Source organism: Bombus pascuorum, chromosome 15 (assembly GCF_905332965.1).
Source record: "Bombus pascuorum chromosome 15, iyBomPasc1.1, whole genome shotgun sequence".
NCBI lineage: Eukaryota > Metazoa > Arthropoda > Insecta > Hymenoptera > Apidae > Bombus > Bombus pascuorum.
In genome coordinates this window covers 351,209-366,295 of record NC_083502.1, presented here as the reverse complement: position 1 = coordinate 366,295, position 15,087 = coordinate 351,209, and the positions used below count along the sequence as shown (strand labels likewise).

The 15,087-nt window shown below is 38.5% G+C and overlaps 2 protein-coding genes across 8 annotated transcripts in view; one reads left to right on the top strand and one right to left on the bottom strand.

The window, feature by feature from the left end:
* The first annotated feature begins 280 nt into the window (after window positions 1-280).
* LOC132914606 (profilin) lies at window positions 281-7,393 on the top strand. 3 transcript variants are annotated; one of them, XM_060973840.1, is made up of 3 exons: window positions 281-501; window positions 3,752-4,033; window positions 5,286-7,393. In XM_060973840.1, exons 1-2 carry the CDS (start codon window positions 391-393, stop codon window positions 4,019-4,021), a joined length of 381 nt encoding a protein of 126 aa, XP_060829823.1. In that variant the 5' UTR covers window positions 281-390; the 3' UTR covers window positions 4,022-4,033; window positions 5,286-7,393. The 3 variants fall into 3 exon arrangements, with proteins under 3 accessions (XP_060829823.1, XP_060829822.1, XP_060829821.1); XM_060973839.1 differs by having other exon boundaries at window positions 3,752-4,037; XM_060973838.1 differs by having other exon boundaries at window positions 285-501; window positions 3,752-4,021.
* Window positions 6,553-15,087, bottom strand: part of LOC132914595 (uncharacterized) — a 56,587-nt gene continuing 48,052 nt past the window's right edge. For all 5 annotated transcript variants that reach the window (XM_060973819.1, XM_060973823.1, XM_060973821.1 and 2 more), the window contains one exon: window positions 6,553-14,713. In XM_060973819.1, coding sequence (XP_060829802.1) covers window positions 14,625-14,713 — 89 coding nt within the window. In that variant the 3' untranslated portion in view covers window positions 6,553-14,624. The remainder of the gene's footprint in view (window positions 14,714-15,087) is intronic.

Here is a 15,087-nt window from a genome sequence, read left to right as displayed (position 1 = left end):
AAATGAAATTAAATGAAAAGTTTTAAAATTAAATAACCGAATATCCGATGAGCTAATGCACGAGGAAAATTAAAGAGATGAAGGAATATAATTTCGCGAATATCGAGGATTTGAATATATCGATTGGTGAATCTATAGGTTGGCAGAACTGTTCGGTTTCGGTAGTCAATTACCGGCCGGTTATCAAGAGTGGGGAGAACACGATCATCGGCAAGAGTCTGGTGGGGCCGAGAGGGGTCGCTGCTAACCACGAAGAGAGGAGTAGAGGGGCGAGAGAGAAGTGTGGCCGGCGTTGAGCGCATATAGGTAGTCGTGAGAAGAGTCAGTCAGTGACGGGTTGTGTCTTTAGTGGCGTGGTGAACGATTGAGTCGAGCCGCTTGTGTTAAAAAATGAGCTGGCAGGATTACGTTGACAAGCAGCTGCTCGCGTCTAGGTGTGTTACCAAAGCTGCAATCGCGGGACACGATGGCAACCTTTGGGCAAAGTCTGAAGGCTTCGAAGTAAGTATGTCGTTCGACTAACGCCTCGGAAGCTTATTATTAGCTAGCCGACAAGAGGGAAAGTACGCACTGAATATACTTCAAAGAAATTTAAACGTATCATATCAGTAACTTGCACTTCGTATTTTTCATCTTTTCTCCCTTCTCCTTAGTTATCGTTCACCTCAGTTGATCCAGTATCGAATATTTTTCTCAGTTTCTTTATATCGGGCTAGAGTGCTATATATTAGTGATTAGCACGTAATGTATGTATTTACTGCTGATAGAGTTTTATGCCTATTGATTAACTATATATTACTAATAAGTTTCTTGTTTAATACGTTCCAGTAGAATCTTAATGAATTTTGCGAAATAACATGATCAGTGTAGAGAGGGTTTTTGTCGTGAAAAAGATATTGCCACGTAATCATCAGCATATTTTGTTTTTCCAAAGCGAGGAAATAGGTATCCTTGGGTATGTAATAAATGGGAAAAATCGTTGAAGTTCCGCGTGTTGACCCGGCATGGTTATCCCCTCGTGTTACCGACGCCGGTTAGATCAAGTAATATTCGAGATTAAGTTGTCGGATATAGTTGAAACTCGTTACCGTTCAATCAACAATAATTGAGATTTTCGTTTTTATCGGAAATTTTCCCAAGGTATTTCGTCCACCGCCCAAATATGTCTGCAGCAGAGGACCGGTCGTCGTAGATACATCGCATAAATTCTCGAATCGATGGGAAAACTAACCATTGTATAAGCAAATGAATTTATCTCCGGCTAGATTTCGAAAGAAAATTTGTTTCGTGCGGTTATAAAGGTGGTCTAACAGGGTAGGGTGTGGCAATTTTCACCAGAGAAAATTTTGTCTGGTCGAACTTGAATGGTTTTCGACTAAGTTTAACATGGCTGCCTGCCGGGCACGTTGCCGCTGCCGCCCATGGAAATGGTGGCTCCTATTGTCGGTAGTGGCTTCTATTCCTTATCGAAGCTGTTCCATTCTCAACATTTCTCGTCACTTACGTTGGTATTCGCCCCGAAGCGAACGAAAATTTTAACGTTGATGGCATTCGTTACGAAGATGACTCATTTCTTCGGAAGCTATCCTCTGTTATCGAAAGACGTACGCAGTGACGCCTACGTGCATGTTCGATTTCGATGTATCCTATCTCTTTTGTGCTTTTTCTGTCTCTTTCTGTTTTTTCAATACCCGGCCGAAATGACTGAAAAACACAGAGTTTACATGAAATAAAGATTTTGTTTTGTATACGTGAGGTTTGGATATTCGAGCAGTTCGAATTTTCGAGAATTGTTACTTGGAGATTTGTTATATTCGAGTAATAGAGTCTTTTTGTTATATACTTCCCTTTCTTTATTTTCACCAATGTCCCAAGTAAAATTGTTTAATGTTACAAAAAACGATCGGAGACAGTTCTAGAAAAGTTGAGGTCGATCGAAGCGCCATCCGCGTTGCATTTAAAAAGCTCTTGTGAATCGTGTCGGTAAATTCTAAGGACCTCGAATTAGCGTGTGCGATAGTAAAATGAAACGACGGAGGGTTAAAAATGTTGAGAAAGTTGGAACAAAGAGGTTGTCTCGCTTCGACAAGGGAGGAACCCTCCACTCCCATATAAATTTTATTAGATATTCTTTGCGTATACATATACAATCATAGAATCTTTTTTCTAAGGATACTAAGTTCTTCCATTTGTCATTTTCGTCAGTCAATTGACAAAACATTTAATTTTTTTTTACAATTTTACTTTTCATTCGCAAGCATAATCTCGAGTTCTGGGAAATATATCGAAGTATTTTGGCGATATTCATGATTTGGAAACAGCAAAGTTATGTCTTAGTTTCTAAGAAAGAAAGACAATGCAAAAGCGTAGCGTGTTTGGTTACAAGGTAAAGCAGTTCTTTCTTGGATTCGAAGAAAGGCTTTACGCGAAGAAAGACGGCGAAATGTATAGATAAAGGTCGCCAGCTGCACCGTGGCCTCGCGCGCGCACACACACTTTCCGGCTACGAATGCCAAAATGGCGATGCCGGCCGGGCAGCAACCTTCCACAGTATCGTACCTGGAGTCTCAAAATGGGCGTTTTGGCGCCTGACCAAAATTTTTCGTAGTATCTTGCTCTTCCATTCTGCCACTACGCTTCATCTTTTCATGCTTCGCAATCTACTTTACCCTCGGAGTACCTACCAGAATTTTGTTAAATTTTTCCACGAGTATATTTCGAGAGATTCGGAGTGGAATAGATAATAGCTCGAATGCGAAAGTTAAAACAAAATAATTTAAATTATATTTATGAGGTAAAATGAGGTTAGATTGCTATGAACAATGACATTTTATACAAACTAACAAATTATCATGGAGTTCTAGATAACAGTGATACTTTGAATTTCAATCCAAAACTACCGTTTTGAGTTATTTTTAAACACGAAAATGTCACGAGGTCGTCGACGTGCGGCCACAGTTGCGCGCGAATCCTTTCTCGCAGTAATTATACTTTGTGGAAATTACGATAGCTTTTGGCGCAAGGTAGGATTACGAACGTTGCCCAATTTAATGTAAGATAATTTCAGACGACCTTGACGTTCGATAAACGTATCCGATTACGATTGTTAAATGTGTCTCCCCTTATTGTTCTTTTATCTGTCAGTGGTATTTTATTAAATATCCTATAATTATTCACACACAAACGGATAAGCACATATGCGCGCGCATAGCGCTCATCTGTTTGCCATATAAATACCAGACAAATATTTTTAATTCTAAATCTTAAACGCGTTGAAAAAACGAAAAACATGGTTAAGAATTATGAAGATAATGGTTTAACATTTATATGATGATCATCTTGCATCAGAAAAGCGTATCACGCGGTGCAATTTTTCTGTAAGGTGACGCGAGTCGTTATTAAAAATGATTATAGATAGAGATATGTTTTCTATGTATCTATATCTGATACAAGTGGTATCGCAAGAACACCGATTAATCTATTTTGTTATGATTGCTAAACTTCACTTTTATATCTGATATACACAAAAGTATTGATATATGGATAACAGGAACGACAAAACTATGTAAAATCGAATTCTATCAAGTTCTATTTATATAAGTCGTATTTACATTGCATTGTACAGGGGATTTATGTTATATTATGTATAGGGGAGACACATAATGAAGGACTATACTTATGAACTGTCTATCATTTAAATATGGATTTAAATTGACTTTTGTACGAAGATGAAAATAATTTCTGTGCATAGGTAAGTAAAGAAGAGTTGACAAAATTGGTCCAGGGATTCGACGAGCAGGATATTCTGACGTCGTCGGGTGTCACCTTGGCCGGCAACAGGTACATTTACCTGTCAGGTACGGATCGAGTGATAAGGGCAAAGCTTGGCAAAGTCGGCGTCCACTGCATGAAGACGACGCAAGCGGTAGTTGTTTCTCTTTACGAAGACCCTATACAGCCACAGCAAGCCGCATCGGTCGTTGAAAAACTCGGGGACTACCTTGTGTCCTGCGGCTATTAGGTTGGTATATACGTACGTATGTATCATTCGAGTATATGTATCCTTAGGCTGCTAATATAGTAGGGCAGCGAGGAGCAAGGATAACGGCGAGTAGCGATGGTCTCTGAAACAATTGGAAGTGAGATTCAAGTCTGAATCAAAACTTTCAAGAGTTTTAACCTTCGAATCCTGTTTGAACTGGTTCGAATTTGTCGTCACGTACATATACAATACAGATGGGAACTTTTCCAGATCACATCACTGATCACCACTATCCTCGCTCCTCGCCACTTCTATAATCTCATATTTAGTAGTCAAACATTAAACCTTTGTCACATCTCTGTGCGGTAGTCACCATGATATAGGTTATGTCCAGGTGATAGGTTAAAACATAGAGTAGCAGCGCCGATAGTTGACACGCAAAATCATAAGCAGCATTTCCATATTTTTTGGTAGGGAGAATTGAAGCAAAGCTAACGTTATACCTTTTGTGCGACCCTGACTACTTTATGTTTCGGGACCTTATCTTGTTAGGTATAGGTTAGTTCGTTCGAACGCGTCGACGGTCGATTACTGACCAATTTCGTAATCTCTTTGTATCGTGATGGCTACTGTACGCGTATATTTTCAATGCATGAACCACACGCTACATAGTTTTGAAAAATTTCCAGCCGAACGAGACGAACGGTGAAATTCAAAGATATTCGTTACGCGCGTACGAAATGACACATGCATAAGTGAGTCACTCTCGCATAATTTCAGTCGACCGCTTTGGCTCGATGTATCAGTTTGCCACGATGACTAATCACGGATTTGCGCGCGTCCCTCGTGCTCGGATCGCACGCGCACACTGAGAAGCACTGACAAATACGTACTTTTTTCTACCAACGAAAGAACGTGTGTTCTTTGTTTGAGAGCTATGAACTAGATAAAGAACACAGAATAGAAATTAATCACATGTGAAACATTACATTTACTATTGAATTTTTCTTTAAAAAAAGGGGAAAGACGCTATTCATAATTATATAGAGGATGGGGCATAAAATGTGACAAATAGGTTTTTTTTTTTTACAAAACTGACTTCCTCGTTAAAAAAAAATAGATTGGCATATTAATATTTTATCGCTTGAAAAATTTATATGGCATCGAAAAAAATGAAAATAAGTAGATTTTATTTTCCACTTTCCTTTCCCACTCTTTCTCTTTTCCTTCACACTAACTAATTAATTGTGTTCGTACAACCAAATTAACAGCGGAACGTTTTCCACTCTTCTTTTTGTTTCAGTAACCTCTGGGACCCAACATAAATATCTAATATTAATATTAAACGATACGATCGATTATTTTAATGAACAGCGAATGGAATGCGTCATGCCGCACGAGTCGCGCCGGAACTGCCGCAAGCTTGCCGCGCGACATTCGATGAAGAGCAACAACTACATCAGCAACAACACCAGCAACACAGCTATCATATTCCAGTCGTCGTTCTCTCCTCTTCGATTCGGCCGATCGACGTTCGGGGAACAGACGCACGCGCTCACGTGTGCGTAATAACTTCCGAAAAAAGCTCCTAAGCATTTACTTGGAAAATGATCGCGCAAATTGTAATCGATGAAGGGCGGTCTTTTCATTGTTTTCGTTTCATCGTAGCACCCATGTTTCGAATTTTTATGTCCGTTTGTGTATTCACGACCGAGATAATGTCAGTACTATAACGACAGGAATTCCGAAAGCTTCGATGAAGACAAAGGAAAAAAACGCTTTTTTACAATTGAATAATAAAACGAAAAATTATGAACCGCAAGTACCATGCAGTTTTACATTTATACGCACCATACAAACAGATAAGTATTTACCTCAGAAGTGATAATGACATACAGTGAGCCGGGATGAATTAAACGAGGGGAAAAGAAGCATCTTTTATTTGCGAACGATCGTATTATGTCGATTCGTTGACGGAGAGACAAAAATACACGAGACGCATGCATTAAGTATAAGAAATAATGATAATAAATAATAGTAAACTATTGCGTGTTAGGTTTACAGTCTTTTTTGTAGAGAATGAAAGGATGTTAGAGACGGTGAGAGAGAGAGAGAGAGAGAGAGAGAGAGAGAGAGAGAGAGAGAGAGAGAGCGCGAGCGTTAGAGAAAGTTCGATGGAATAGAAGAAGAGGTGAAGATGGAGAAATGGGCGTGAAAGAGGAAGCGAATGATAGAGAGGTAACTAACGAATTAGAAAGAGAGGGAGTGAGCGTGCGAGTGAGAATAATAAGGGAAAAGGGGGAGGTAGAATGTGAATGAAAAAATTAATTTCAAGGATTGAAAAATCGTGAAGAAGAAACAAGAGAAGCGGTGTCTGGAAATGTGTAAGGGAGCGCAATAGAGGTATAACACCGATGATAGATACGGAACACGATGATAAAACGGCGAAGTGAAGCTACAGTCGATGAAACAGTTGACAGCAATGGTGGCGGTGAGAGGACGGTGCGGACGATGCAGGCAAACGTGCGGTAGGGGGTGAAAAGGCGTGGATTGATTGTAATCCTGGTGGGCCTCTCCCTCCCCCATCCAGATCGATACAACCCTTTTAACTATTTACTCTCTTTAATATTGCTATGTGTAAGAAGAATAAAACAAATCGGGGGATGTGTCACTTATCGATATGAGGAAGAAATACAGAGAGAAAGAGAGTGAGAGCGAGGGACAGAGGTGAGAACTGGAACGAGAAAAAGAGTCGCAAGATGTACACCAAGATAATATAAATATATAAATATGACATTTTCAAGCGCGCGTGGCATGCATACAAAACACGAACACGATTGCGAAAGTTGAAAGGTAGAACTATACACGGAACAAGAATATACAACATATAATTCGATTTTCTATAATTTTTATATCTTCGTTTATTCATTTACATCTTAGTTTTAGTTTCTTCTTTTATATAATCAGTGTTCCCTATCTAATGCAACTGATTATAATCGAAGATAGTCTTTTACGTTCGATACGTGGGTCTAATACAAAATCAAATCTGTGAAAATAAAAATTGGATTTATATTAAAACATACTCGGAAGAGCAACGTAATTCTCCTTGGCCGTGTAAACGTTTCTCATTCGACTAGCGCAGTCTTCTATAAGTTATACCAAGAACATCCCCGCAGTCGTATACAGACGCGCATGCACACACACGCACACACACACACACACACACACATCTAATACACGATACCGCTATCATTTATTATTACTGTAATATTACTGCTACTATTATTATTATAACTGGTTGCTTGTCGATTCGGCTGGTGTCAAGCAGCAACCCAAACTACTATGTAACGATTTTTATTGATAACAAAATAAGGAATAAACATTGAAGTAATAATTGTAATAAAAAGGTAACTCCCAGGCGTCGTTGAAATATTCGCATCCGCCTCATGCTTTTAGCTTTTCCTTTTTTGTTTGGAAAAGGATATATATATACACATATATATAATATATATTTTGAGATCCTTTCGTTTTATGGGAAGAAAAATCGTTCTCGTTATATCGAAAGCAACGATGCGACGATTATATATATATACGTACTACATTTTTTGTGTCCTATCGAAACTTGATCGAACTCAACGGCCGATAAAAGCATTTTCGACTTTTAGAAAAAATAATATGTACACCGGAAGATGGTCGACGTTTATGGTTCAAGAAAGGCAGAAATAGAAAGCAAAAGCGGGTGGGATAGGGGGATGAGTGAGGGTGTTGCGCGCGCTGGGATGCCTGTGCGCATGAGTGAGAGAGAGAAAGAGACGGCTACATTTGGTTGGTTAAAATTAGGTATATAACTTTGTAAAGCCGATATACTTGCTCTTAAGATTTTTTTGCAAATGTCGACAAGAAGAATCTTTAGAATCGTGACACACGAATAATGTTTAAGGAAACAATAAATTTGTATAAAGCGGTGTAATGAAACGCCTTTTGTTTTCATTCATTCAAATAACGTTCAAAATTCTAGAATAGAATTCTATGCCTCACAACTCGCATATCTCGCGGTGATAAATAGACGATAAAAACCGCGTTCTTCCGCGACCAAGGATAAGATTAAATCACGCGTATGTAACTTCCGGTTCTCGGCTTCTGGACGCGTTTATTCTTATTTCAAAATATTATTTAACATACATTATTGGGAAATTACACTTACCTGTACGTGGAATAGAAGTTTCTCGTGTAGTGCATATATACAGCGTGTCTCATTATTTCCCTATTTTTTAAAGGAGTTGGCTGAGGAGCTATAGTGAAAGGGAAGGGGTTCCTGTAAATCAAGCGTGAAAAACAAATCGTTTATTGCAATAAACGGCATCAAAGCCACCAAGCATACAAGGGAGTAAATGTTATTTTTACTTTCGAACCATGGTACTCGATAGTACTGAAATTTTGCTTATTTTTTATTTAATAAAATTAATCCCTTGCAAATACGCAGTTCGATTGTATTTTGTTGATTTTATTTAAAAAAAAGAAAGAAAGGTGGAAACAAATAGCTATGTACCGAAGAAAATGTCTATTTTGGTGTTCTAACTCGTGAAGCCTTTGATGTTGTTTATCATACTAAACGTTCTTATTTCAAAAAAATCAGAGAATAGGATAACCTGCATATCGTATACGTGTACATGCATACGTGTGTGTGTGTGTGTGTATATATATATATATATATATATATATATAATATCGGTTCATCTTAATTTATAAACCGTTATTTAATTTATTAGTAGATTAGAAGATTAAATAAAACTTTTTACAAAATTATCAAGAAAATTTACATAAAAATCGCTCTCGCTTACTCGCATTGATTTTGTTTCATCTTAAAAAACATTACTTCTAATTACAGCGACCTGGATCGCCACACTTTTATATTTTCTATCAATCAACGCTTTATAGCCTACTATTTTTAGATCGTTCTCGCGAAATTTATTCGATTCGCATCTCAGAGTAAATAATTGGATGATTCTCCAAATCTCTTTCTGTCATAAATAACGACTAGAGAGATCAGAATGAGAGGCGCAAGCCTTTTGCGGTGGAGAGAACAATTATATAGATATATCTATATCTATATATATAAGATACAAACGAACGGATGGTCTCGGATAAATGTTACGTATATACGGAATTCGAAGGAAAGACTTGGATCGTAATTCACGAAATGTCGTCGATATTAGTACCGAGGCGTCGAGCGCTTGATTTCGTCGAATGACTTTCCTAATCGTGCATTCGTAATCCTGCGTTCGTGCATTTGCGCTACTCATTTGTTGCCATATCATCTTTTTTATTTTTTCTTTTTTTTTAGTACCTTTAATTCTTGTTCTTCCAACGATGAAACGATAAAGCTATCGAATTTGTACTAAAATGTTCTCCTCGTTTGCGTTAGTCCTTTCATAGACTTTGTCCATCTACTTTGTGTAATCTACAAATCGTTAAAACTACGCGAAGCATACACATTTTATTTACCCGAGTTTGTCTCCGCTTTTGACCCGTTTTTTCCCAATTTGTACACGCTCGTTTTCATTCAGGGAGACAAAGACTAGAAGAAACGATGCGCCCAACGAACCGGTCTTAACATCGTGGCTAGTTAAACAACAGTGGATTTGATAATGGAGTACACGAATACCGTATCGTATTACATGCCCGGCAACTTCGATAACTTGGTTTTAGCGTGCACGGTGTGCGTCTCTTATTCTATCGGTGATGTATTGGAATTTCTCGAATACAATCATATTCAGAACACATGTGAAAAACGTTAATACGGGTTGACAATGTTTCGATATTTAACTTTCGAAATGTCTCACCTGTTACCGGGATTAAAATGTTCATGATCTGTATATATTACACGAGTATCGTGCACATTTTTCCTTCGTATTTAACGCATATTTAACACGAGAAACACGAACGAGTCCCTCGATTCGTTTCGAAATATTCGAAATTTTCTTCCGAAAATTCTTTCCTCTCGTTCTTCGTTTTATCTGTTCTTGGCTATTTGTCAAGAAAGTTTAGGCATTTCGGCGCTTCTCTCCTTTCCAAATGGGGTCTCCACGGCTAGCAGCGATTATTTCACGATACTACCCGTTCGAGGGAAACAACGGTTTTTTTGTTGAAATCGTAGATAAGAGGGAGAAAGGAAGAGAACAGGGGCAGGGGCAGAAGCAAACAAGAAGAAGAAGAAGAAGACGAAAAAGAAGAAAATGATGGAAGATGACGAAGAGAACAGAAGACACCGTTGAAAAAAGTGATTGAACACGTTCACGCGTGTACGTGAAATGAGATATAGCATACCGCGCAACGCTGGGACGAAGATTGCTTTACAAACGTTCGTTTAAATGGCATTAAGTTTAAGTAGCATTAACCTTTATTAGATTACCTTTTAAGTTATCTTATTAGATAGGTGTGCATGCATGTCAACGAATGTGCGACAAAGCGGCCAGCGTGCCCTCGGGTTTTGTAACTGTAGTACTTAGTAACAGTAGCAACGGTAACAGCAACAGCAGCGGTAGCAACAACTAGCACGCGGCCGATGCGTATCTCGAATGCCCATCGTTCTCACAGTCCTAGCTCGATCTTTTCGCGGTGAAAAGATCGCGGAACAGTTGCTCTCTTCTTACGTTCCTTTGTCACGTATCCTTATGATTCGCGATTCGTTATTTACAAGTGTCACTATACATAGATTGTGTAATAAAACCACGTTAAAATAAATAAATATATCACGCAGGGCGAAAAAAGCAGTATCATAACCTATGTTGCGGCCTAGCGACATTTGCCAATTTTCTTTCTTTCTTTCGTTTTCTTCTGTCTTATTTCTTCTTTCCTCTTCCTTGAAATTCCAGCATCCTTTTAAGTCACGTGCTCGTGTTATCGCCCTCGTAATCGTTCCAACAACTTCCACCATATTCGATATATCGAACAAGCCGCGAACGATACAATTATTTAAAATACGTTTTAAATAACCTGCAAAGTGAAATGACGTGCAAACACGTTTCCACGATGAACACGATTCATAGGGAAATTCTGTTTCCGCGTATTTCGAAGGACGACGACGATAACGACCACGACCACGATGAAGAAATTAACGTTGTTGCGTTTGGTTGGCGCTTGAAACGAGGAAAGGAAAAGGAATTAGGAAATGAAAGAGAAAGGGGAACGATTGTTCGTTCGATTGATCGACTAAAATTTGCACTTTGAGGTTCGTACAAAATTGTATAAAGAATCGAAGTAAAATGAAAGTTGAACGAATACCAAGAAATGTGATTCTCTATATGTTTGTATGCGTTGGCCAGGTTGGCGATATATTGCGAAGGCAATCTTTGGCATTCAAGCGATTTTTCGATTGGAATCGACTTTATCGATAATTCGAGAGGAGAATATCGTCTGCTACATCCTATATCGAATTTTCCAATTCTCTACTAGATGTAATTTTCGCAAGAGTTATCGTTATTATCGTGACCATTTTGTTACATTACTGGCTATATAATCTTAATTCGCCTTCTTTCTATATATCATACAAATAGAGGATTATCGATAATAGTAATTGAGTAAGTAAGCAAGTAAGTAAGTAATTCAACCGCTAGTTCTAGATAACACTGGTTACCGTTCTATAACGATAACGCATTTATCGTCTCTTGCGTTTCACTTGCGTGTTTCAACGTTTTCTGCCTAAGCATTATCATTTTGGTGATAGCGTTTCAGGATTAACAATGGTAATAACAATGATCGTAACAACAACCCTACGATAATAATTCAAATAAATAGCAATAATAATATTAATATTACAATAGTAAGTCCTTTTAGGTCCAGGAACTCGATAGGCCCAGATATGCAATCCCTGGGTGCCGTGAAAGGCGACTAAAAGGGAAAAATTATGATAATAAAGGAGGAAAAGATATAAATAAACACAGTGGCAACGATTGTGGCGACGAAAGTGGTTATTGGTACTAATTATGTGTATTAAGTTGGTGCGTATGAAATGTCGTTTCTTCGAATTCAAATTTGGCGCTCTAATAGCATCCATTCAATTTTGATCTATTGTCAATTATCAAACATATTATAAAATTTTCCATAAATCACGTATGTTTAACGTAATTTTTCATGTTAGAAGATTTATAATAAATATACCAAAAGTTTATTATTACTTTTAGATAGCCAGAAAGTTTGTGTAATTTTTTATGGGCTTAAATTTAAAAAAAAGTGGCACGAAAGTTGCTGAAAACCAACATTTAGTATTTGGTAAAATCAAACACAACTTTTATCCCATCTTGCAATCTTCCAATGCGTAAATTACTGAAAAAAAGTTATAACCGAGGAAATTAAAGAGATTCTGAATTTTTCAACCGATAATTCTTATAAACTTGAAATAATGACATTAATTAATCATTAAAACAGAGCATTGAATCGTATAAATATATCGATTAAAACCTTATTTGGCGGAACGGCATATTTCGTACATACCAACTTAACAACAGAAACGAGAAATAAATAACGACGAGGATGACAACAATGGTGGTGGTGATGATGACGATGATGATGATACAGGTAATGAATTGCCGTAATAAAAATAGTTATTTATATGGTAACGTTGAAACTAGAGGGAACGTTTCGTTGGTATAATTACAAATTGCTCGAATAACAATAAATACGTATAGTAAATACAATGTGATTGCTTTTTACATGGTCATGATTCCGCACGCATTCGTCCCTCCGTGCATTTTTCTATGCTCTCTTCTTTCTCTCTATTGCCTCTGCCATAATACGCGAATAATAAACGCCGTCTAAAGTACACGTATTTAGATAACCGAGTACTCGAATACTTGATAACTTACAGTTTATTTGCTCGCTCTCTATAAACGTGCTGGCGTATCGGATACACACAAGGAAGATGGTGGGACAGAAACGCCTATGGTGTTCTGATGCACGCAATCGGTCGCAACACGTCGATCAATCGCAATGATCGTCGATTATCGATCGAGTCCGTCAATGAGAAAGCCGACTACCGTGTACTTTTTGGCATTTACTAATCAAGCAGTTGCCCATTCCAATCGACTCTGATCTAACTTTCCACCCCCGATGACATTAATAATAAGTCGTAAGACTTAATCGGTGCTGTTACCTCTGTAAAGTAAAAGTTCTGTTTAATCGAAATCCATCTAATAATTAGGTTAAGCCGTACAAAGCTTGCGATTTACCTCTCGAGTGGAAAAACTATCGAACGTTTAATTGCTCGTGACGTAAAACTCAGCGTGTATACACGCCTTGCGAGCAAACTCGAACCATCTTACCATTAAAAAATCTTGCTATATAGTGATGTGTTGTGTAGGTTTTCTTCTTCTATGCGTTTCAAGAAATAGAAATAAATAGAGTAAACGAACGAGTCAACGGATCAACTGCTGCCGCTGTGTCGTTGCTCGAATCCTTTCTGATATCGCGTACTTCATGTTGTTTACACGACTCAAGATCGATTTCGATTCGATTTAGCAAAAGTCGATTCATAACCTGCTCGAATGATTCGAACAACGCCAGCTGGTGACGAAATCGACACGATTCGCGCAGCACTTTGCCTCGTTGCTTCTATTCCGCTTCGTGCTTTCCAGCAACGCGCTCGCACGAGCAAACGAGCTGTGCGAGAGGAACGAAACGATTTAGTATGGTAACGAAAACGTAACGTAGCGTAATTTCATTTGCAGGTTATCTTGTAATGGATGGTACAACCTCGACCTCGAGACAAGCAAGACCAACAAGCAAGTGACGATTCTATGCGATAAAATAAGTTGAAAACGTAGAACACCATTCATTTATTTTTCAGAAGCTCTATTTATTCGATCTTTGGAGAATCAGTTCAATTAATTAAAATATATTTATAACGCATGCGGCCTTAATTCTAACACACATTTTGGCTAATCCTCCATCCAATTAATTTCTTCTTGCTCTATGAAGCTACGGATTGTCTTGAAACAGTTTAAAAGCGTTTCTTTGCTGTTGAAATTAAAGACAGACGCATTAAAAATACAAGCAGCTCTGCAAGGTTGTCCATGTTTCGACTCGAAGGATCTCGCTGCATACTAATACTCCTACTTGGATTTATATTTATCGCATTGCGTCAAGCAGAATAGACAAACAAGGCTTTAAATCAAAATACATCATTCTACATTTTCGGCTTATTTTTCGTATAGAACCCGCCCTTTGCTGCTCGTAGCATAATTTACGAAACGATCTAATTACCGCATACGACCAGATGTAACGAGAAACGGAAGGAATGGAAAGAAAATCTTTTAGCCGAATAGCCAGAGAGTGTTTGAGAAAAAGGAAATAAGGAGGGACAGAGAAACGTAATTAATACGCAAAAAGATTTTACCCACGGGCTGACGTAGCTTGTTGGACTCGGAGACCACCGATCGGGCGGAATAAAAGCTCGATGAAATGGACGAAGGAACGCGAACCTTGTCGCTGCATCTACCACGAAGCAGCACCGAGGTTACTGGACGATGCAACAGCAAGCACTGTGTGTCAAAGCGCTCGTAGCGACGTGGTGTCGATAATGGTGCTGTTGCCGTGGCGCCTGTCTCTGTCGTTGCTGGCTCGTCACCCTACCGCCTAACCTGGGCTATTGGTTCTCCAGCGAATAATGACGCGACCTCTTCCAGAAACCTTTGAAGAATCCTTTCTTCTTCGGCGCGTCCCCGCATTCGGCAGCTGAAGCAAAAATATGACGCGGCTCTTTCCCTCCTAATATATCTGTAGGCTCACTGTCCGCGAAGCTTCTCTTCATAGAAGCGTAATCGTAGTCCATTATAAAGCCAAGTCCACACTGACAGACGATTGTCCGAACACGGCAACTGTCTTTCATTCTTAGAAGATCCGCAGACAATTCACATTTGTCGACAGATATGCATCTATCAAATGTAAGCAGAATGAGCTTTTCGATCGTCACACGGTTTGCTACTTTACGTTCAGCCAGAACTTACCGAATGTCCGGCTGGATAAATTGTAAAGTACAAATTAAATAATAAAAAAAAAAATGTTGAGACGAGAAAGAAAGTAAAATCAAAATCGTATCGTGGATGTGT